Source organism: Vespa crabro, chromosome 6 (assembly GCF_910589235.1).
Source record: "Vespa crabro chromosome 6, iyVesCrab1.2, whole genome shotgun sequence".
NCBI classification, from domain to species: Eukaryota; Metazoa; Arthropoda; class Insecta; order Hymenoptera; family Vespidae; genus Vespa; species Vespa crabro.
Genome location: NC_060960.1, coordinates 1254279 through 1279320, shown reverse-complemented (window position 1 = coordinate 1279320; position 25042 = coordinate 1254279). Strand labels below are relative to the sequence as shown.

Here is a 25042-nt window from a genome sequence, read left to right as displayed (position 1 = left end):
GACCAAGACTTCTATGAGAGAGGCATTATGAAGCTACCTTTAAATTATAGAACAAAACGGTGCATATTTGATCCAAATCGGACAATCTGAAACATGTTAAATAAAGTTTTGAAGTTCACGCAAAAATAATGAATTTCCTTTTCCCCAACCTAATATATATATATAGATTTTATTAAATAATATTATTAATGTAAATATTATTATTTAACAATTTATATTGATCTCATTAATTTAATGATATAAATCGATGTTATTTAAACTGTACTTTTTAATGTGTGTATATATATATATATATATATATATATATACATATATATATATTTATATTATTAATATAAAGGGTACTGGTAAAAATAGCTATGCACGTGATAAAACAGCAAAAATTTAATGTTAATTTCTACGCACATCGATGTGATTCGTCGATTAGTTTTATTGGATTTAACATTAGATTAACGGGATCCATCAGTTAAACGTATTTCATATTTCAAACATTCAGTTAGACAAATCATAAGTACATAATATTATTACTCAATAATTTATGCTGACTTTGATCGATGAATAATGTAAATAAATTAATGCTATAACGAAAATATAATCATATTTTAATATGTGATGAGTATTTAATAAAAATAAATTTGTAATCAATGCACGACCAATGTGCAAAAGTACTTACAAGCGATGAGAAATCATGAATATTATTTTATATTAATTTATCTTCGCTTTGATTTGACGTAATTATATAAACTAATCTTATAAAGGTAAAAAGAAAAAAAAAAGAAAAACCCTACCTACTTTTTAATGTATTCGTCAATATAACGGCAGATAGATAAACATATAATAAATATGCACATGTATCTACTAATTAATCCATATTAAATTGATATGATTCGTCGAGAATTTTTTTTATTCTATTTTAAATCACTATCATTAAATAAATATATTACAAATTGTAAAAGATATTTATTCTTTGTACAAATAAAAGATTGAACAAAATTTCTCGTTCCGTAACTCGGTGAGCAAATAAAAGAATTTCTATTTCTTTTTTCTTTTTTTCTTTTTGTTTTCGTCAAAAAGTGAAAAAGAGAAAAAGGAGGAAAAAGGGAAAGAGAAAGGGAGATATAAAGAAAGGAAAAAAAAAGGATTCGAAGTGACTCGTTAGAGTGGGAACTTTGTAACGTCGATCGAAGGAATTTCGAAGAACGTACTCGGTCGTGCATGAATATTTGAGGGAGAGTATTCTATTCCATTCTTTTTCTTGCATTTCCAGAACCGTGTGTTCGCGCGCGAGCGCGCATATGTTCGTGCATTCATATGCATGCCGAGTATGCACATCGCTACGGGAGAACCAGAGATGTTTTCTGAAGAAGAAACGTCTGCAGAGTCGATGTCCCCCCCTCTACCCCACCTAACCCCCACTCCCTATCCCTCTGTTTGTCTGTCTGTCTCTCTCACTCTCTCTTTCTCTCTCTCTCTCTCTCTCTCTCTCTCTCTCTATCTCTCTATCTTTCTTCAATTCCCTCACATTTCTCTCTAATCATTGCGCTTCATCAACCAAGAATTAACATTAAAGTGACGTCCGTATGGACGTGCTCGATATTCCTTCCAGATGATTATACAATGAACGACGATGATACGGCATTTATCGTCCGATGTATAAACGAAAATTAACCTGTATCTTATTTTCCCGACTTGTCATTCAAATTGACAAGTTGAAATATATCACCTGTAGATATAATTTTCATAGATATTTACTTCGTGCTTGGTAGAATACGAATGACTGATCGATGAGTTAACAATTACTATCACTTTTAATACATTCTAATTTGATTTTTGTATTATTATATTATAAGAAAAAAAAAAAGAAGCAAAAAAGAACAGGAAGAAAAAAAAATTGAAGATAACATTTCACAATTAAATATTTATTTATAGAATCCAATCACACGCACGGAATAATAACGCGATCGTATCAAATATAGCAATAGTTATCGATTAACAAGCAAGTGACTAACCGATATAGAATTACATCCTTATCAAATGCACGTTTATAATTACATCGACGCTCTCATTAAAGGTCGATTGCAAAGGGCTTCCCTATGGACATACACACACACACACATAAATATACATACATAGACATATATCATCAATGATGTAATTAGTAATAATTTCGATCTCAAATTCAGATGAGGGAAGAATCGATTAGTATATTCCAGCGTGATAATAATAAACAGAAGTATGATAATAGTTTAACAACTAAAAAATGAAATAGATTTAATAAGAAAAAGGGAAAAAAATAAGAAAGGAAGACAGACAGAGAGAGAGAGAGAGAGAGAGAGAGAGAGAGAGAGAGAGAGAGAGAGAGAGAGAGAGAAAGAGAGAGAGAAAGAGAGAGAGAAAGAGAGAGAGAAAGAGAGAGAGGGAGAAAGAGAAGAAAAAAAAGAAATACACCAAATGACAACGATTTCGATTGGTTTTCTATCATAGCGTTGTCATTTGAAACGTTCTGTACACCTACATCGTACGTGTACACGTAGGTAGTACCGAACGTACTTATGCGAACCGGACAGCCTTGCCGTCAAGTATCGCTTCCACGAATACCAAGCGTCCCCATATACTCGCAACCGACGCAACGAGAGAGACAAACAGAGAGAGAGAGAGAGAGAGAGAGAGAGAGAGAGAGAGAGAGAGAGAGAGAGAGAGAGAGAGAGAGAGAGAGAGAGGGACTGACAGATAGAGAAAGAAAGAGAGAAATATGGTTGGAAGATGTGAGGAAAGGCAGAGGGAAAGAAAGAAAGAAATGGAAAGGGAGAGAGAGAGAGAGAGAAAGAGATAGCCATGTTGATAAAGAAGTGAGAAAAAGAGAGAAAGGGAACACCCTACGATACTTTGCACGATCTTACCAGACGAAAACAATTTCATCGAAAAATTTCTTCAACCTCGGCTATCACTTTAAAAAAACCATGTCGGCTATTTCTGTGTCCTTTTTTCTTTTTTATTTCTTTTTAAATGAAAATATTCTCTTTCTCTCGTATAATATTCGAATCGTTATTCGAACGGATTACAAATGAGTATCTATATTTGATATGCTTCATTATGTTTTTTTCTTTTTTCTTCCCTTTGTTTTAGCTTTTATTTCTATTTTTTTTTTTTTTTTTTTTTATTTTTTAACGAAATTACTTTCTCGTATTTGCTTAGAAAATGAAATTTTAGGCTGCGAAATAATCTCTCTCTCTCTCTCTCTCTCTCTCTCCGCTTTTTCTCTTTTTTTCTCTCTCGCTCGTGTTTTCGATGCGAAATCTAATAAACGATGCAATAAAAGTTTAGCCCGATGTCTCGTTGCACTAACTAGCGTTATTCTTCGCGAAAATGTTCTTTTATTTTTCTTTTTTTTTTTCCTTCTTCTCTCCCCTTCTTTTTCGCTTGCTTTTTATCTGACACGATGAAACGGTACGCGTCGTACGCGAAAGAGGGAAAGAGCAATTTCCGCCGGAAGTGTTCTCGGACAATTTATATTTTTTCAAGCGGCCAACTAGTTTCATCCATTTTTTTATCTTGTTTATTTTCTCTATTTTCTTTTATTTTTTACTTTGTCTTATCAAATCTATAAACATCTACACAATTGCCAGTCGAGGCATTTTTTTATCGTTGACATTTTTTTCTTTCTTCCTTTTTTTTCAATCTTTTTTACCGATATAAAAATGAGATACTCTATATGCGCGAAACTATAATTATTTAATTTATATTAATCGTCGTTTGAAAAGGATTCGAATTGTTTTCGAATATAGTGACTCAGAAATTAATAATCACGCGCGCTTGGTTGTGTCGCATCGCTTCGGCAAGAGTTTCCGTTCACGTATGTAGACCGTAGCCTCGTTATTAAAATACGATCGAGAAGGTGTCCATTATAAATTCTCATCGAGTACGTCGACGATCCATTTGAAGACAGACTCTTCTCCCTTCTTGTCTACCTTCTCGTACGGACAAATTTTCAAATGGGGAAAAATATTTGCCGAGAGGTAAGGGGAAACAAAAAAGAGAATAATTATCTTTCTCGAGTTAGTTTTGTTCAATTGGAAAATCCAATTTATTTGCCATACTTTCGTAATTTAGAGAATAAAAGGATAAAAATGTATAAAAAAAAAAGAGCAATTTATAATTTTTATTAGAGAAGTAAAATTGACACAAAAGGAAACTTCAATTTATATATGTATATATATATATATATATATATATATATATATATATATACATTTATATATATATATATATACATTTTTTTTATAAAAAATATTATAAAAACTTAATATATATATATAGGTATATGTTATATAGGTATCTATATATATAAATTAATATATATTAATTATATATTAATTATATAATTATAATTATTGATTTTAAATTAATTATAATTATTCAATTATTAAATAGTTATTAAAGAATTGATTATAATTAATGATTTTTAAAATCAGATATATATATATATATATATATATATATACATACATCAAATATACATAATGTATATCAGATAGATATAGATATAAATTCAGATGTATGTGTGTGTGTGTCTATCTTCGTATCTGTCTCTATCTGTGTGTATGTGTCTGAATTTAAAAATCATCAACGTTTCACGAAGCTCGACCATTCAGAGTGTCTTTCGCGCCTTTAATGAAGTACACAACACGCGATTCAGCAAAGGTAGTAGAGGAGAAGGAGGTGAGGACGTGGGAGGAGGCGGAAGGCGATTCGTCAGCGTCGATTGCATTTACGACAGAGGAAACGCATAAATTCTTGCGTAATTAGATCGCGTCGAGCGTGGATATGCGTGTACCATGTTGATGACACGACCGTTTCTTTCTTTTTCAACTTTTCACGAACCTTCTTTTCTTTCTTCTTCCTCCTCTCTTTCTTTCTTTCTCTCTCTCTCTCTCTCTCTCTCTCTCTTTGTCTCTCTTTCTCTTTCTCTATTTTTCTCTCTTTGTTTCTATCTCTGTCTTAACTCTCTCGATTGATGATGCAAGATATCCAACGATGACCCGATGCTTACCATTTCTGTATGACCTTGATCGATGCTTTAACAGGCAAGCAAATCGCAAATTCTCTCGTCGACAACAGGAGACAAACTAAAAAGGGAAACGTACGTAGGTGCACGCAATACTCCTTTCCCATTTGTTTTATTTTTTTTTTAATTTTTTTTCTTTTTTTTTCATTTTTCATTACGTTCTAATAATGATAATGATAATAATAATAATAGCAACAACATTAGTAATTACGTCGTGACTATGATATATGATTTAAAGTGTTAAAACTTTTTTCTTTTTCTTTTTCTTCTTTAAAATGATCAATCGAGTAACTTCGATAGGCGTTAATGGAAAAGATCGATGGAATTAATTCCAACTTATCTTCTTACATTTTATAAATCACCTTCGTGATCTCATGTTGTCTCATGATATGTATACAAACTTTTTTATAAGATCTTTTTTCCGTAGCGAAGAAATTTTTCTTTTTCTTCTTGTTCTCTCTCTCTCTCTCTCTCTCTCTCTCTCTCTCTCTCTCTTATCTTTTTTTTTGTTTTATTTTGTAATTACGTTATCTTCCATGGATCGTAAAAAGTTTCACAAGAAATATGAACGATCGATTCGGTTACTCGTAAAAATTTGATTGTGCCGAGGTGAAATATAAAAATATAAATGACAGCTTTTATCTCGGTCGTTCTAGAATATGCGTTTGACAAAAAACAAAAAAAAACAAAAAAAGCGTGAGAAGAGTCAGTATGACGATTTTGATGTATCGCACGGAATCCCTCGAAACGATATTGTAATTTGTGACTCGATTCATGCTATATGAATCATTTCCCGGAATAAATAGATAAAACGATTGAGAAGCGAATCGTTCGTGAATAAGATTGAATTTTTAGAAGCTGTATATACACACATAAACACACAAACAAGACACATGCGAGCGAGCGACTGTACACACACACGCGCACATACACACAGATAGACAGACATGTATATCGAAAAGAAGATTAATTAGTCTATTTAAAAATATAAAAAAATAAAAAGGAAAGAAGAAAAGAAAAATGTGCTCTTAATCATACAAAGTATTAATTACGAACGAACGCTCCATGGAGAATGGAGCTTGTTTGGCGTATGTAAATCTTCGGGACTACGATTACGTATTCTGCTTCTCTTTGAATATGAATGACATTATTATCGTTTCTCCTTGCTCTTTTATTAAGACCAAGAAACCGTTAGTCACGTATGTAAATCGGTCCGAGTACGCATGTCGAAAAGTGTTGGAAATGGATAATTACTGGACGAAGAAAAGACGAGGCTGAGACAGTACACCGATATAAGTCTATCCTTATTTTTATGTGTCCATGACGTGGGTCGTTCTGTGTCCTTGTTACAATTTTTTTTTCCTTTCCTTTTTTGCTTTATTTCTTTCTTTCTTTCTTTCAGACTAGTAATTAAAATGTAATTTTAGTTTTTGTGAAAGGTAAATATATCTTAACTCCTTTTACGTTCCATTTGTTATCGATTAGAATGATAAAAAAAAAAAAAAAAAAAAAAGAAAAAAGGAAAGAAAAATCGAAATGAAAGAATATAAACGATAATAAATATATTTTCTATGATAATATCGACATTAATTCGACTTCAATTCTAATCGGCGTAGTTAAATTTATTTCTAATCCTCGGAATCCTAATCAAAAAACGTTATCATAGAACCGAAGAAGACAACAATACCTTGTTATTTATATCTCATGTAAGAAAGAGAGAGAGAGAGAGAGAAAGAGAAAGTTATTGGATTGTCGTCGTATATAGAAAGAAACAATAAGTGGAATTGAAAAGACGCAATTGATAACTTGAAGATGATAACAGTACATTCCCTTGTGTGAAACTAAAACGATTCAATAGGCCGTGTGACCCGTCGATGGATCACATTTATATGATGGCCATGAAAATTACGTTTACATGATAATTTTGTATCAGCCGATGATATTATGAACATGTTTCATGATCATGTTTCATTTTATATAAAATATTATATAAAATATTATGTATAATATATATAATATTTTATATAATATTTGCATTTATATAAAATTTATATTTATATAAAAAATTTATATTATATTTATAATATATATATATATATATATATATATATATATATATATTCAATGTATTATATTTGCGGTTTTATTTGCCTTCCTCTCGTTTCCTCTCTCTCCCTCTCCTTTACTCTCTCTCTCTTTCAGCTTCCTTTCGTAACTTCCTGTGGGATGACGGGCTAGACCGAGCGAATATCCGTGAGTGACACACGGTTTGGACAAACGCGTCTCACGCTACGATAATCGCGAATTATTTTAAAATACAAGAATAAAACGAGTAGGTAAGCTAGTTAAAAGTTAGCTATGTGGCTAGCTAGCCAGCTAGCACAACGAACTCTGCTACTACCTTAGAAAAATTTCACCGAGTGAAACCATCCGATTAGAGCCACGACCGCGAATAGACGACCTCTTTCTTATTCTTTTAAGTAATTCGTGTAATTTTTCCCGAACGTTATTTTAAATAAATAACAATCGAATTACGAAACGTTCTCCAATCGATTTATGAATTACGTCGATGATACTGGAAATTAGGATCTGAACAAGATTTATGTTTCTCGTTTTTCTCGTTCATTCTCATTCATTCTTTCTTTCTTTATTTTTTAACTTTCATTAAATACTTTCTCATTGAAATTTTAATACTAATCAAATTTGTCCTCCGTTAATCGATTTATGAAAAACATTAATAAAATAATTCTATTAAATTGTAAAAAAAAAATCTGAACAAAGTGTACCTCTTTTTTCATTTTTTTTTTTTTTTGTTATTATTGATGTGATCTCATCACTTTTTAATTATACAATAATTCGATTGGATCGTTTTAACTGAAATACAAATTACTTTGATGAAAATTAAAATAAAAGGACTGAAACAAAAAATTGAAAAAAGAAGATATAGATACCTTTGTATTTGGGTTTGATCGATTTCATCTCCCAGCCACGTTTTAATTTAAATATTAATAATACTTGAATTGAATCTATCTATGCGAATTACGTTAATGAAAATTGAAATAAAATAATTTGACAAGAATTTGTCTTTCATCTCTCTTTTTTCTTCTTTCTCTTCTACATTTTTTTGTTCTTATTTTCTTTTTATTGAGATTTAATCTCATCGTTCTTTCTTTGACAATATTCATTAGTACCTAGCAATTTCAATTTTCTCGGAAATTATTCAATCACTATCCGCAAATTCAAATTTAGAATTCATTCGATTCTTTGATTGCGAGTAAATTATTAATTAATAAAGTTAACGATAAAGAAAATATTAGCTTATCGTAAAAATAAATGAGAATCGTAGAGAAGAAATGAGAATAAGAAGATGAAGGGGATGAGGACGCATTCAAAATGGTTACAAAGTGAACTCTCAGAAAGGCTCCTAGCTCTGTTTCGAATTTTATCTACGTCAAAAGGCGCCTTGGTGTCCCGAGTGTCGTTTTATGCACCGACCGGAAAAGAATATCGGTCTTGTTCTCTCGCTTTCTCGGTCGACGTTCATTAGTATTCCGAACGATGCGTTTCTAGTGGCCACCGAGAGTGATGTTGTCAGAGAACGAAAGAGAGAAAAATATATATATATATAATATGTACGTATGTACGTATGTGTGTATGTATGTGTATACATATATGTACATAGAAGCACAGCTCGCGAGCGAAATGGCTCGCCCAATCATAATTTTATTCCATATGCAAATGTATCGAAACGTTACCTTAAAAGCAACCTAGTGCCAAAAAAGAGAAGAAGAGAAAAGAAAAGAAAAGAAAAGAAAAGAAAAGGAAAGAATAAAAAAATTAAGCTCAATGTGATCGCGAGAGTGAGATAACATTTCACGCTCGTTTTCCTACTTTTCTCACAACACGCTATGCCTACCTTATTTTGATAGACCATTCTACTTCCATTTATAAGATCAGTTTAATTGGAGTAGGTCGTCCTGCATTTCGAAAAGAATATGATAAATAAAAGAGGATGTTAAAGTAAGTTATTAAGTAACTACCTGTTGTATCTATATTTTATATATAAGTATGTATCATCTTATAAATAATATGATTGAATGACCTCAAAAAAAAAAGATAAAATAAAAAAATGAATGAACAAACGAATAACCTCGATGAAATATAATCATAAAACCATTTCATTTGAGAAATTTACGAATCATCGAACGGTAGAATGCCAAAAGGATGCGCGTTACGCGCCGATAGAAATGAGTAAATGAAAAGCAGAGCATAAAATAGTCGAACGAGGGAACGCTACGCTTCGTGTCGATCAGAGAAAAGGAGAAGAAGGAGGAGAAAGGGGAAGCAAAGTAGAACGTCCCTCTTTTCGAGTCGCAACTCATCGCTAACTCGCGGTTAGTTCGCTTTAGCATCGCTCTCTTGTTATTCTTAATAAATCAAATTCCACTCTACTATATCGGAGGGAGCATCGATTAAAACGTATTACACGCTTATTCCATCGAGAGAGAGAGAGAGAGAGAGAGAGAGAGAGAGAGAGAGAGAGAGAGAGAGAGAGCAATGGACCGAACGAGACCGCGTACGGCAGCGTCTACTTGTAATAACGTTGACACGATAATCACGATCCTTTATATCTCTTGATTTAAACGACGAATTCTTTAATGAATCGTAACGAACATGATGTTTATTCTCTGTCGTCAAGGATGATTTAATTCGGAATCTCTTTGGGATGGTTTATTTCAAAATTAAAAAAAAGAACGGAAAAAAAACCGAAAAAGAAATGCAAACGAGAAAAAACAAGAAAGAAAGAACCCAAATCTTGACAAAAAATAAAAGAGAAAACATTGTTATGTTTTCCGAAAAAAATGAAGGAAAAAAAAGAAACAACGACAAGGAATCACAAAAAAAGTATACGAAGTTAATTTCTCATATAGGATTATCTATAAAATAACTCACCCCGTATCACCGATGTAATCCAACATACGTATCTTCAGCATCTCGTACAAATATCGGTACTATATCCAAGTGTGCGTTCGTGTGCGCCAGCTATGCACGAGTAGTATTTTGATATCACGTATGTGGTCCCAACAGAGAGAAAAAGAGAGAGAAAGAAAGAAAGAGAGAAAGAGAAAAAGAATGAGAAAGAGAAAGATATAGAGGGGCAGAGAGAGAGAGAGAGAGAAAGAGAGAGAGAGAGAGAGAGAAAGAGAGCGAGAACGAGAGCAAGGATCGATCTTAATCTCGAATTCGATAGAACTCGAGAGGTCTTTTCACGAAGGTCTCTTTCTATAACACCAACTCCGAGTCCGAGTCTAATACTCGAGAAATCAAACGGTACAACGTCCCCGATGCGATGCGCGCGCGAATCGAGTCCAGGAATCGAAAAGGTGCGCGGGGCACGTAACGTGACTCACGTTCGTGATAGTAGGCCCAGTCTTAGGTTTCCACTACGTGGTTCACAATCTGCCCGATTACGTTATCGAGAACTGCCCGTCTTTTTCACCGTTTCTCCCTTATCTACGCGACGAGAGCTTCGACTTATTACTTTTCCTTGATTCAAGACTTGAGCAGAGGAGGTGGAGGTAGAGGAGGTGGAGGTGGAGGTATAGGTGGTGGTAGTGGTGGTGGTGATGGTGATGGTGGTGGAGGTGAAGGAGGTGGTGGTGATGGAGGTAGACGGTAGGCGGATCAGCCGGCATTTCGCGGCTTCCTTTTCAAGTTCGACGGCCTCTCCTACCTATTCCTCACTCTCTTTCTCTCTATGCAATCTTACTATGCAATCTTACTACTACTACGCATTCGTCTTAGAAATTTCGAACTCTTGATTTAAGAAAATAACGTTATCCCCTTCTTCATTCTCAATTTGCCATGTTTCTCTCTATCCATATCCCTCTCTCTCTCTCTCTCTCTCTCTCTCTCTCTCTCTCTCTCTCTCTCTCTCTCTCTCTCTCTCTCTTTAGCTCTCTCTGTGTTTCTTTTCGTGCAATTTAACACGATACACAGTAATCGAGTAAGTTATCTACAAATTTGTACTTCCAGATTGAAGAGAAATATATCCAATTATCGTTCGCCTCGTTACTCCAACAGATAGAGATAGAGAGATAAGGGGATAGATAGAGTGATAGAAAGAGAGAGAGAGAGAAAGAGAGATGATACCACGATCTCCTTTCTCTATCTTTTCTTTCCTTTTCTTTTTTTTTTTTTTTTATCTATTCACCACTAAAGTCCACGATCTGGGGGGTAAGTTCATCGGTCGAGAACGCGTCGCGGCTCATTACGTCTTTCGTCGAATCGCGTCTCTCGATTAGTAACCGGCCATCCAGCCTGAGATACATCGGTATACCGTTATCGTTTGCGATCGATTAACTCCCCTGATGCACTTCTTCATTGGTAGCGTATAGCGGACGATCGTGTCGGCAAACGATCGCGGAAGAAGGAGCTTTTTCGCGGGGCTCCTATCGCTCGTTTACTCGATCACGAGATCCACATGGGAAATCTGGCGCATCGTCTTAGTTGCACTCTCTCTCTATCTTTCTCTCTCTCTCTCTCTCTATCTTTCTCTCTCTCTCTCTTCTCTCTATTTCTCTCTATCTATCTATCTCTATTTCTATCTCTCTCTTTCTTTCTTAGTTGCCCGTATAACTTCCTTCTTTTTCTTCTAAAGAGTCTCCTTATCGAAAGAGTCTAAACGAGTTCTCCTTTCTCAATGAAGAGTCGATGTCGAGTGTTAGTAGACGATTTTTGCCTTTCATCGATTTCCCTTGTCGTCACTCGAATGACTCGACTTCTTTCTCTCTCTATCTCCATCTCTCTCTCTCTATCTCTTTTTCTCTCCCATTTATTTAATCAACTTTTTCTATCTCTCTTTCTCTTTCTTTTTTATCGATCACGATTCACGTGTGTATCTTTCCAGAAGATCGAGACTGACCAACTCGAAACACTTCCGCGTTGATCGTACAGTTAACTGTCACTGTTAATCGTTAATCGTTACTACTAACGATAAAATGTGCCATTGAAATGACTATAAGAGAGAGATAGAGAGAGAAAATAGAGAAAAAAGAAATAAAGAAAGAAAGAAAAAGAAAAATAATGCTATCTGTTTACACCGAAGCCTTGAGAAATATCGTGTTCCTGTTCATTTGTTTTACCGATACCTCGTAAAGATTTATTTCGCCGTAATCTCACATATCAGCTTTCCTCTTTTTCCAAGTGAATTTGTAAAAGAGTTAAGCTGACGATCGATCGAAAGCGAGCTCGATCGATTGCGAGCAACCGAGAAAGATAGACCGCGACGTGACGACGCATCCAAGTGGCGGAGGACTGTTTTAGTGCTTGCTTGCTCGATGCATCGCCACTGCCACTCGGTTCCACCACTCTTTTTCTTTCTCTCTCTTTCTCCACGGATCCTCCTTGTCCTCCTCTTTCTCTTTCTCCTCCTCCTCCTCCTCCTCCTCCTCCTCCAACTCTTCCTCCACCACCATCACTACCTCCACCTCTTCCTTCTTCACGTTCACCTCCTACGGTCGCGTCGAGAGCACGCTCGCGAGACGAGTGGAGGGGCCTCTCGTGCGTGCGTACGCGCGAAACACGAGCCCTCTACGAGCATTTTTTTTTTCTTTTTTTACTCCCTCCCTCTCTCTCTCTCTTTCTCTTTTCCTTCGTCTCTCATTCGATCTCGTCGAATACTCCGATAATCTTTCGGGGAAAATAAAAAATCAGTTCTCCTACCCTTTTCTTTCTTTTTCTCTTTTTTCTTTCTCATTTTTTCTTATTCAATACTTATTTTTCAATTTTACATAGAATATATGATCGACGTGTCGTTGATTAACACGTTGAAGAAATTTATGTCATATCTTAAAATATTTTGGATAAATTAAATATACGGTGAATTTCTTTGTTATTTTTCTTTTTTTTTTTTTATATTGAATCTTAACTGTTTTTCTTAGATAATGAATTTTAATCATCTAAATATTACAAAAGAAAATAAAATCTGTAAAATTGATGAAAAATTGTAAGTAATAATAATTTGTTTAATCCTTTGCTCTATATAAACTTTTGACGTGACATTTCGTTTATTTGATAAATTGAATAAAACATAGTTTTAAGGAAAACTTATTTTCGAAGGATATATGTATATATATAAGTAAATATCTAAGGATATATGTATGTATATAAGTATATATATATATAAGTAAATAAGCAAGCTAGTGATCTTGAGATACTTTTGAAATTTGCATGTTCTTCTTTTTCAATTTTATAAAGAAAGTATGATTGGCATGTCATTGATTAAAATATTGATCAACGTAAAAAATTTATGTTATATTTTAAATAAAATTTTGATAGATTAAAGATACAATGAATTTCATTGTTATATTTTCCAAGTTATAAGGAAGAACAAATAATAATAAAATTGTAATCTTTTAAATGTCACAAAGAAATATTAAAAATGATTTGATAAAGTTCGCAAAATCGACGAAAAATTATATATTATAATTTATTTAATCCTTTACACTATAACTTTATAATATTATTTCTTTCTAGAATATCCGACAGTGCCATTTCTGATGTGTCATTTTATTTTTTTAATAAAAAAATGAATGAAAAACAATTTTATGGAAAAGTTACTTTCAAAGTACGTTAAAGTTATTTGATTATTCCACACGTCAGTGATCTTGAGATACCTTTGATATTTGTATCGTTTTGTTTTTTTCTTTTTCAATTTTACATAGGAAGTATGATTGACATGTCGTTGATTAAACGATAATCTCTAAAAGAGATTTATTTTATATCTTAAATAATATTTTGTCTGGATTAAAGATACGATAAATTTCTTTGTCATATTTTTTAATTTAAATCTTAGTTTATTTTCTTAGATAATGAAATTTAAATCATCTAAATGTTACAAAAAAATCTTAAAAATGATTCAATAAAGTTTACAAAATTGATGAAAAATTGTAGGTAATAATAATAACTTGTTCAATTCTTCACACTATGACGTTTAATAATATTTCTTTCTAAAACTTTTGACCTACCTCTGACATTTCAAAAAATATGAAAAAGTAACTTTCAAAGGATATGCGTACATACGTATATATTTACGCATGTACGTGAATATGAACCAAAAATTAAATTACAGTTAACCCAGAATGAACAAGAAAAATAATTAAAATACTTATAAAAATTATATTTCATATAAAAATCTAAATATTCAGAGAATTCTTAAAATTAAATATTTAAACGATTGCTTATGTTTATGTACTTACACGAGATATCAAAATCAAAAAAAAAAAAGATCGAATTAGAGATGATCGCAAATAAACTTGGAAATAATTATAATACAAAGGATTAAGTTTCATATAAAAATCAAAATCTTCCCTCGATCATAGAAATATTCGGACTATTTTTGAAACATGAATAATCAAATAGTTATATGTATCTGTGTGTGTGTGTATATATATATATACACCTATGTGATACATCGAAATCTTAAAAAAGAAAAACAATAAAAAAAAGGAAAAATCAAATCAAAACTAGGTAAAAATAATTATAATGCTAAGAGTTAATAATACACATTTTTCAAAATATCTTTAAAAATTTTACTGGTATTATACGACGTTGAAAATATGCTCGCGTTATTATCGGATCGTAATTAAACTCTCTTTCGAGTACTAAAAGAAAGAAAAATATTAAAAAAGAGAAAAAAGAAAGAAAGTCGCTAACTGAATCTTGGCGATAAAGGAAGAAAGGAAAGAAGGAAGGAAGGAAGGTAAGAACGAAAAAAGTAATGAAGGAAGGAAGATAGGAAGGAAGGAAGGTAAAAAGGAAGATAGGAAGGAAGGAAGGAAGGAAGGTAGGAAAAAAGAAAAGAAAAAAAAGGAAGGATAAGAAAAAGGGGGAAAAATTCAAAAGAAAAGAAAACAGAAATCTAAGAAGAAAAAGGAAAAGGAAAGAGATGAGATGAGATGTTGCTCGGTAGGAAAGAGCATGGATAGGTTTTACGGTTGAGACGTGGTTATCCAAAGGTTGGCTCGTTTCTCGAAGGAACTAGTATTATAGAGGAGGAAAATCGTCGAGGCTCGTGCCGTACGCTTCCTACGTATTTTTCTTTCTCTCTTTTCTCTCTCTCTCTCTCTCTCTCTCTCTCTCTTCCTCTCTCCCTATCTTCTTCCCTCTTTCTCTCTTTTTCCCTCTCGCGAAAAGTGCAACGAGTCGAGCAACTTTACGATCTCACCACGACTTCGCTTCGTTACCTCAGCGTTCGTTGAAAGAGAGCCACAAAATGGCTCTCTTTTTTCTCTTTCTCTCTCTCTCTCTCTCTCTTTCTTCTTTTCTCTTTCTTTTTCTTTCTCTCTTTCTATCTCTGTCTCTTTTTCTCTCGGTATTTCTCATTTTCACGGAGAATTCGAACGAAACAAGACAACCCGAGTTTTACTTCCGTCCAAGAGTTGCTTCTTTTTTTTCTTTTTATTTCTTTTATAAAAGAAAAGAAAAAAAAACAAACAAACCAAAAAAAGCCGAGAAAAATTTATTCCTCCTTTCGTTAATCTTTCATTCAAGAAGAGAATATCTTCTTCTCTTATTTTCTTTCTTTCTTTCTTTTTTTCTTTTTCTTTTTTTTTTTTGTTTTCTTTTTTAAGAAGCAACCTCTTTTAAATACATTACTATTCCTTCGATAATACGTCACGTATATTTTTTCTTCTCTATTAATAATTACTTTAGTTAAAACAACGAAGGTGATACATACAATCATGAATTTTTGGAGATAAGTAATCGAGTATAAAGTATAGAGTATCGATAACTCGAGAATGCACTTATCCGAGAAAGCTTGTGGCTTTAAGAATAAAGGGAGCTTTACTCCGCCCTATCCGTGAGTATATATTATCTTTTTGGATTTTCCCTCGTGTTGTCCCACTCCAACGAGACCCTTCTTCTTCTTCTTTTCATATCTCTCGTTGAATATAAAAAGGTCATTGTGCTATTAGTCAATAAACTTACACTCTTACAATGCAATAAGATAATAGAATAAACGAAAGAAAACGAAATAAGAAAATTAACGAAGAAATATGATACCTGTTATTATATGTTACATATTCACACTTGTATATATAAAAAACCAACCGATATTATTTTACTATTTAAAATGAAAATACTCATACATTCATAGAATCAACTACGGTCCGCAATTTCACCTAGAATTTTAAAATGTAAATTTATCTCAAAGTATGTTAACCATGGAGAGTAGGGATTCTTGCGTGCGAGTATGAAACCTATGAAAAAATAAATTCACTCGTTCGAGAAACATATGTTGGCTACCTATTCCATTTTTCTCCTTCTTCTTCTTCTTTTTTCTTTAATTTTCTTTTTCGTTTTCTCCTTCTTCTTATTATTATTTCTTTAATTTTCTTTTCCGTTTTCTTCTTCTTTTTTTCATATATATATATATATATATATATGTATATTTTTTTTTGTCTTTTGTGTTCGGTACAGTCGACATAAACGGAGATACGAATATTTGTTTGCTGTAGGCTCCCTCGGGAAGCCACAAGAAGATAAGCTCTTCAGGAAGTTACATATGTATGTATCAAGTACCTACAGACCGTTCTTTCTTTTCGGTTAGCTAACAAATGGTTAGTGCGGTTAATGTAAATAATGATTATTATTCTTTTTAATCGTCCCGAAAAATATCTTATCTTTTCTTTTTTTTTTCAATCATTATCTTTCGTTAACGTATATATATATATATAAATCTGTTTCAAATTTCATGTAAGCCAAATGATACATTTCTTCTTTTTTTTTCAAAGTGTAGTTAATTTTATTAATGTTATATGTTAATTCGTTAATCAATGTTACATCGTGTAACTTTGAAAAATCATGTACTTGTACATGCACATAGATGTATAAATTATTATACATATAAATATATTTAATATAAATTCTTTGAAAAGTGCAAATATTATAAACATATAATATATATAAATATATCATTTTTATAAATTTTAAATTTTATATTAAAAGTATATATATATATATATATATATATATATAAAATTATATTTAATATAATATAATAATATTAGTATAAATAATACTACAAATTTTTTTTCTTTTTTATATTATGTCATTTTTGTATAAAAATTGGGCTATAAACAAAGTAGAAAGGTATAAAAAAATATTATTAAAAAAAAAAAAGCATGAACGTTCCAGTCACTATAATAATTCAACTGTCCTTTATATTCTTATTTTTGTCTTTGTAGAAAGCAAAATAAAATTTCTCTCTCTCTCTTTCTCTCTCTTTCCTTCTCTCTCTCTCTTTCTCTTTCTTTCTTTCTACGTACGACGAGGAAGAATTTACATTACTATAAATGTTATGGTAAAGCGCGGAACGATTATTTCCCCTTCACGCATAGCATCTTCGACGGAAATCTTATCGTAAACGCCAGCGAGTCGTTAAAAATTTTATTGTCGCCCGCCCGTGCAAATCCAACAACAACGCTTGGACGAATGAGTCTCTGAGCAGAGCCTCGTTAAATTCTTCTAACTACAACGTCGTTGTCGTCGTTGTTGTTGGTCCGTCGATGAAAATAATGGCAATAAACTTTTCAAACTTGTCGACGCAACCCTTTATTTTTTTCTCTCTCTCTTTTTTTCTTCTTTTCTTTCCATTTTTTTTTCTTTTCTATTCTTAAAGTTCTAACTTACTGTATAATTAGTTTTACCTTGAGTAAGATGTACTAACGTAATTACATCGTTAAAGAATAGTATGTTTCTATTATGAAAAGTACAAAATATTAACTATCGTTCAAAGAAACATTTGTATCAATAAGCTTTAATTAATGATTAAAATTAATTTTTTAAAAGAAAAAAAGGAATCAAGAACGCCGATGAAAATACTTACAGGATAATTATCAGTTTTCTTTATCCGGCAAAGGAAAGAAGGGGAGGGAGGGGGAACGAAAAGAAGAACAAAATAAAAAAGAAAGAAAAGAAAAAAAAAAGAAGGAATGGATCAAATGGAAAGTTTCGTAGTGGACGACAGTCTTCTTCCCTCTTACTCCAGAAGAGACTCCACAGGGGATATTAAAAAAGGGAGGAAGCCTTAAATATTCGAGCAACCCTTCTCTGAAGTAGAATCTTTCACCCTCCCTCTAGACGGGCCAAGTTTCTTCGACCGTATCGGTCAGCTAACTCACTCACTCACTCACTCACTTACTCTCTCTCTCTCTCTCTCTCTCTCTCTCTCTCTCTCTCTCTCTCTCTCTCTCTCTCTCTGTCTTTCTCTGTGAAGTAGGCCGCTATCTTGATCGAAAGATCGTCGAGGAAAAAAAAATAGTAGAAAGAAATGGTCTTACAAACGACCCCCATGCTTTTTCTATGAGGGTACTTCGCAGAGGCCGACGATCGTATCTCCTTTCGATTACGCGTCTCGTTTCGATCTTTGTCACACCATCGAATACCTATACTTTCTTTCTTTTCTCTTCTTAGTTTTTCTTTTCTTTTTTTAAAGATATATATTTATATATATACTTCCTTCTAACAAACGTTTAACACCTACCGACTAATTGTACTTGTGATAGTCTGAATGAAATGACAGATGTTCCGAGCAAGCACGGGATCACATGCTCTTCGATCTAACAGTAAGATAAAGATCGACACGTGCGAATTAAATCTTGATCTGCGAATACTTGTGAAACATTGAATCTGATTACTGAACGTGGAATAAAATGGATTTTGTCCATTAGTCTCTATCCATTTTTAAATGATCGATGATTGAAAAACAGAATCAAATAATATGACTAATTTCTCTTTAGGAATTATCTATTATCGACATGATAATAATCTTCCAATTTTACTTCGTTTTCAAAATTCAGAAGATGATACGGTAAATCTTCTCGTTAGAATCAAAAATCTTGTTAATTAAAAAAATAATTTGTAAAACAAAATCCAAATCTCTCGTTCGAATTAGGATGAAAAAAGTGTAACGAAAGAAAAAAATAGGAAATGAAAAGGAAAAAAAGGAAAAAAAGAAAAAGAGAAGAAAAAGCTTTCGTTGGAAAAATATCGAATGTTTCATGGTAATAGTAGTAACCCCTTTTCGAATGGAATCCTTTCGAAAGATTCAATTAACTAACTTCGAGGGGGAGGTTCAAAGGTGGTGGAAGTTTACGTTCCAGGGGTTGAAAGGATACACATATGAATGAGAGGAAAGGGATGCGTTTGAAGCAAAAAGGGAGAGAGAGAGAGAGAGAGAGAGAGAGAGAGGGAGAGAGAGAGAGAGAGAGAGAGAGAAAGAGAAAGAATAGTCAATCACGAGAACGTTCGTTCATTTTTTCCACTCGTTTCTCCATTGTAAGGATGAGGATAAATGCTACTAGTGGTGATGGTGATGGTGTTTGTAAGAGAGGGCTAGTTGTACAAAAAGAGAAGAAGGAGGGGAGGAGAAGGGTAGTAGTAAATTTAGCAGAATTATCTTCGATGGCACCCCGTCGTCGAGCGATCATTAATCCTTGTCCGAGAGTTATCCAGAAATTCCTTTCGAGCGAGCAAATGTCGTGGACGTTAGAACCTTTATCAATTTTATCGTGGAAAACTTTCGCGTAGCTTGCGAACTAAAACAAGTTTAAACGTGGTAAACATTCGGTGAGTTTCGTGCCAGCGTAAACATTTTATCGTTCTTACGTATAGAAAAGGAATAGCTTTGTATTCGAAAAATCAAATTTACGAGCTCTATCCGTTTACGGTTCTGTAAACAGAAGAATTTGATACTTCAAAAAGTTATCACGAAAATGATTCGATACCGACGCAATCTCGATGATAGAATTTCTTTCTTAGTCGTTCACTTCAAAGCGATGAGAGAAAAAAGGAAATAGAGAATAAGAGAGTAAATAAGTAAGAAAATGGGGAGAGAGAAAAAGAGAGAGAGAGAGAGAGAAAGAGAGAGAGAAAGAGATAGAAAATCATTCCGAAGGGAGTCCCCAGCTTCCGCAGTGCATCCGTTCCCATCTCAAGGTCATCTCCGTTCCTCCATCTCTTCGTGTCCGGCCTACTTATCGGACAGCAGTACCACGACGACGAATTATTGCGTAATCCACGTGTTACCTCCTGGTACAACTAATTTGTTGCTCAACGAGATCACCTCCTCCTCCTCTTCCTCCTCCTCATCCGCATCCTTCTCCTCCTCCTCTTTGTTAGTCGGCTCGATGCTGATCTCGATCGTGTTCCGGAATGAGGATGTCCTCTCTCTCTCTTTCTCTCTCCTCTCACTCTTTCTCTTTCCCTCCCTTCTCTTCTAACTCTCTTTCACAATGAACGACCGATCCTCTTGCTTCCCCACCCTTAATATAATCTATATCATATAAAAAAAAACGTGTCTAAATTAATAGGGATGGCATTGAGAGGACCCGACAACGTACGTAAAACGACCACTTGTCTCTCTCTCTCTCTCTCTCTCTCTCTCTCTCTCTCTCTCTCTCTTTCTCTTTTCTCTTCTTTTTAATTCGACAAGAGCGCTGTGCAAACTCGTGGTTGATAGAATGAGAGTAAAAAAATAAATAGAAATAAAAAAAAGTGTTAAGCGAGTTGAAATCTGATAGAGATCGTGTGGGACGATCTACAGCACCGTTTTGCGGTTTACCACAAGCAACCATCGATTTTTCAAACCTATCGATTTTACCTATAATATCGCTATCGATCAATTATATAAGGTAACTCAGAGAATAAAAAAACTTTTCAGTGCGTAAACACTTACTCTGACGTATGTTATTTTTTAAATAAGAAATTCATCGATATCCTTTCATTATTTTTTTACGAATACTGATATTTTGGTAGATATAACTAAACAAAATTGATACTATGTAAATAATCATTTTATAGTATGTTATTCATTCTAGCGCAGGTTACTTCATAGATAAAAATTAGACGATTCTCTTTATATTACATTCTTTTTCTTGAACAGTAATATTTTTGTATATAAAAAAAAGAATGATCACTATGTAAAAAATTATTCTACCGTATATCACTTTTTAAATAAATAATCAAATCCTTCTCATCAGTTTATTACAAGTATAGATATTTTAGTATAAAAAAATTTTTCACTATGTAAATAATCATTCTAGCGTATGTTATTTTCTAAATAAAATTTTGTGAATTTTCTTTGTATTAGTTGTTTCCTTTTACGAACAGATATTTTATTTTAGTATATATATATGTATATATATAAAATTTCACAGTGTAAATAGTCATTCGAGCGTACGTTATTTTCTAAATAAAAATTCGTCGATTTTTTTATATAAAAATAAGTATTATGGGACAATAGGTAACGAACTAATTTAATTTTTCTTTCCTTTCTTTCTTTCTCTTCTAAAACTCTCAATAATTCTCTCTCTCTCTCTCTCTCTCTCTCTCCCTCCCTCTCTCTCTCTTTCTTTCTCTCTCTCTCTCTCTTTCAACAGGTTAGACGAAACGACGAGGAGTAAGCGGCCGAGCACTTGTTGAATGAAATGCATATCCATCGTACACAAGCTCGTTCTTCGTTGCTATTTATTCGTATAGAAAAGGGGGATATATTGTTTTCCTTTCTACGCCGATGAAATCTTGATCCAGCAGTGCATCTCTATTTCTTTTTCTTTCCCTTTCTTCGAGTATCGAATAATACTACGCTTTCACAGATTACGTTTTTTCCTCAATCCTACCTCCATTACTCTCTCTTTCTCTCTCTCTCTCTCTCTCTCTCTCTCTCTCTCTCTCTCTCTCTCTCTCTCACCCTCTTTCTCTACATCGATCGTATGTAGATACATATGTACATGCGTATCCTACGTAACTACGAAGAGGTTTCATAAAATAATAATCCAATGTTTATTTATCCGACGTTGAATCCTTCTCGTTACGCCAATAAATGTTTTCTTTAAAAAAAAGCAGAAAAAAGAAGAAAAAATATATATCTTTTTCATATATATATATATATATATATATATATATATATACACATATACACATATATACGTACATAAAAGAAAGCAAAAGTAAAATAATTCAAGTGAAACGAAAAGTTATTTAAACGATTTGAAACGAATTGAAACGAAAGGGAAAGTTTCAATATAAAATCCGAACTTGTAAGTTGATTTCAATTCAAAAACAGAATATTATTACTATATTATGTTCCGAGAAAATGGGGAAACTTCAAGTTTCACTTAAATCCTATAATAAAATGGCACAAAGGTTATCCCCCTCTCCTTCTCTCTCTCCCTCTCTCTCTCTCTCTATCCATCTTCCCTATATTTTACGTTATCCTACATTCGAGCACTTTCTTCATTGTCCTCCGGACGACGTAATGAACAGTCTTGCTCGCCTAATTGCTAGGAACAAGCTCTTACCGGGATTACGATTTTCCTATATACTTTAAGAACGTTACACCAGCATTTGCTTTCCTACGACAAACTACCCACAATTACGTATGTATCTATGAAATGAAAAACCAAAAAAAATGGAATAAATAATGAACAAACTTTAAATTCTATTGCACTCTTTCTTTTCTGTAACGATTTATTATCTTTCTCTTCCTCTCTCTTTTCTTCCCTCTCCTCCTCTCTTTATCATTCCATCTATTCCGACGTTTTCAGAAACTACGAAATATAATACGTTAGGATACATAAAGATAAATCAAAGTGACAAATTTATCATAGAATTTGTTTTTTCACGATCGTGTTACTTCGAATATATATTCCTTTGGACACAATCGATATAACTTTTATTAAATTTTAATCTATCAATAAATGAGATAACAAAACATATGTATCTAATTCACGACATATGTATTAACATATGCGTATTAACATGCCACTTTTAATCATACTGATTATACAGTTAATGTTCATTACTTTTTCTGTAACTTACACTCAATATCCTCGTACGTAACAATGTAACCTATGCATTTATTTTAATATATACCTTTGATGTAATAAAAAAAATAAAATTTTCTAAAAAGATATTAAGAGGAATAGATCGAATAAAAATGAGCATTATGTAAACGTAGATAAAGTCGGTTACGAAGCGATAGTGCGTTACGAGTTCGGAACCATCGTTGATTACAGATCACGATTTCATTATATACTCGATTGTTCAGATTTACGTTATACTTTACACACTAAACGTACGCACTCGTTCTCTTCATCGACCGAAAAGATAATTGAATAGATAATAGAAGCTTAAAGTTTGTTTCATAATTCCCGCCTTTATAACGAACTTTCCAAATTTCTCAATTGTTCGAATTAAAATTTCAAGAAGGGGAAACATTGTAATCCAACCTAATCCATTACGTCAATTGTCTTGCATCGATTTTTTTTCTTCGTCTTCTCTTTTTTCTTTTTTTCTACCAAAAAGAAGACGATGTATATAATCTATTCGAATGTGAGAATGTATGGTAAATCTCGAAATTACGTTGTAGGAACAAGAATAAACGAAAAAAAAAAAAAGAAAGAAAGGAAAAAAGAGAATGAAAATGAAATCTAACCTGTAGATTCCGAGACGGGCTTCTTGCGAAGATACGCTACGAGGTGGCGACGTCTTGGTAGCAGAATTCGCACGAGACTCGAGGACGGTGGCGGGTACCTTGAGAAGATCGGAGGAGGAAAGATGATGGCCGTACTCGCGACAGGTCCAAGGGTATCCGACGATACGATCCTCTTCTTTCGCACCTTGTTGCCTTTTCTTGGTAGCCCCCTCCCCCGCACCACCGGCGCCCTCGGATAAATGTCGTATCAAGGGTCGACGCATCTCGCATATAATGGATTATATCTATTACGTGTGTATGTATATATATATATGTGTGTGTATATATGTATATATATACGTTTATATATATATGTATATATATATATATATATATATATATATATGTGTGCTCTTCTCTTCTCTTATCTTTTAACTCCTTCGATATTATATAGTTGTTATACTCCTTTGAACGACGTCCAGCGCGTTGTCGAGACCAGGAAAAGAGACGTAATAGCTGCACGAGTTCTCTCGCGAGACTGTGTGTTTACGAGCCTCCCCCTCCAAAACGTTCGTCCACCTCCTCCTCCACCTCCTCCACCACCATCATTTCATCCGCCACCTCCTTCACTCTCACGCGACTCGCGACGAACTTACGTACGAACCGCGAACGATCGTCAACGAATGCTGCCTTATCGGCCGAATCATTCGTTTTCCACAAAGATAGCGCCACTTTCGGTTCACCTACGCTGAATTTCTCTCGGTTTACAATTAAACTCGGCTGGATCTTGGTCTGATTACCGACCGAGCGCAAAGGAAAAACGAATCGAGCCTTCCTCCTTTCATCAAACTCAGAAATAATTCCACGATCGATGGAGCTTTTTTCCCGGAGATGGATAAATGGATGGATTTGCGTTTGTTACTCTTTCTTTTTCTTTTCTTTTCTTTTTTTTCCCCATTTTTATTGTTGCCAGGTCGAAAGAAAGAGAGAGAGAGAGAAAGAAAGAGAGATCGGTTTTTCTTTTCTCTCTCTCTCTCTCTCTCTCTCTCTCTTTCTCTCTCTCTCTCTCTCTCTCTATTCTCTATTCTCCGCGTAAATGTACCTAACCTAAATACTGGAAACTTCGCGAGATACAACGTGTATATGCATGCATGTAATTCTCAAACTACTTTTAAGCGGGATAATTAATGAATTACGAAATCTTTACTAAAGAAGCTCGTTAATTTTCTTAAATAGAATTCGACACGTATGTATGTATAATATGTGTACAATACGTGAGTTCGTAACGTAAAGAAAGAGAGAGAAAGAGAGAGAGAGAGATGGAGAAAAGAAAACAAGTAGAAAAAGAAAAAGAAAAACAAGACGAGTTACGAAAGAAAGTGCGACGTAACGAGTAAAAAGTCATTAGACGTCATTATAATATATTCTTCATCGAATAGACATCGAGACTCGTGATAGGACTAAGGAGAAAGACAGAGAGAGAGAGAGATAGAAAG

General features: G+C 33.4%; 1 protein-coding gene across 4 annotated transcripts in view; it reads right to left on the bottom strand.

Annotated features, from left to right (window-relative positions):
* The window catches only part of LOC124424943 (rap1 GTPase-activating protein 1-like), a 102787-nt gene extending 78675 nt beyond the window's left edge, over window positions 1-24112 (bottom strand). Inside the window, exons 1-2 of one of the 4 annotated variants that reach the window (XM_046964599.1) lie at window positions 12167-12439; window positions 10019-10108 (exon numbers count right to left, since the gene is read on the bottom strand). In XM_046964599.1, the coding sequence (XP_046820555.1) occupies window positions 10019-10059 (41 nt within the window). In that variant the 5' untranslated portion in view covers window positions 10060-10108; window positions 12167-12439. Of the gene's footprint in view, window positions 1-10018; window positions 10999-12166; window positions 12440-23567 lie in introns of those variants that run through there. The other 3 variants (XM_046964598.1, XM_046964597.1, XM_046964600.1) reach the window with 3 other exon arrangements.
* Window positions 24113-25042: the final 930 nt, after the last annotated feature.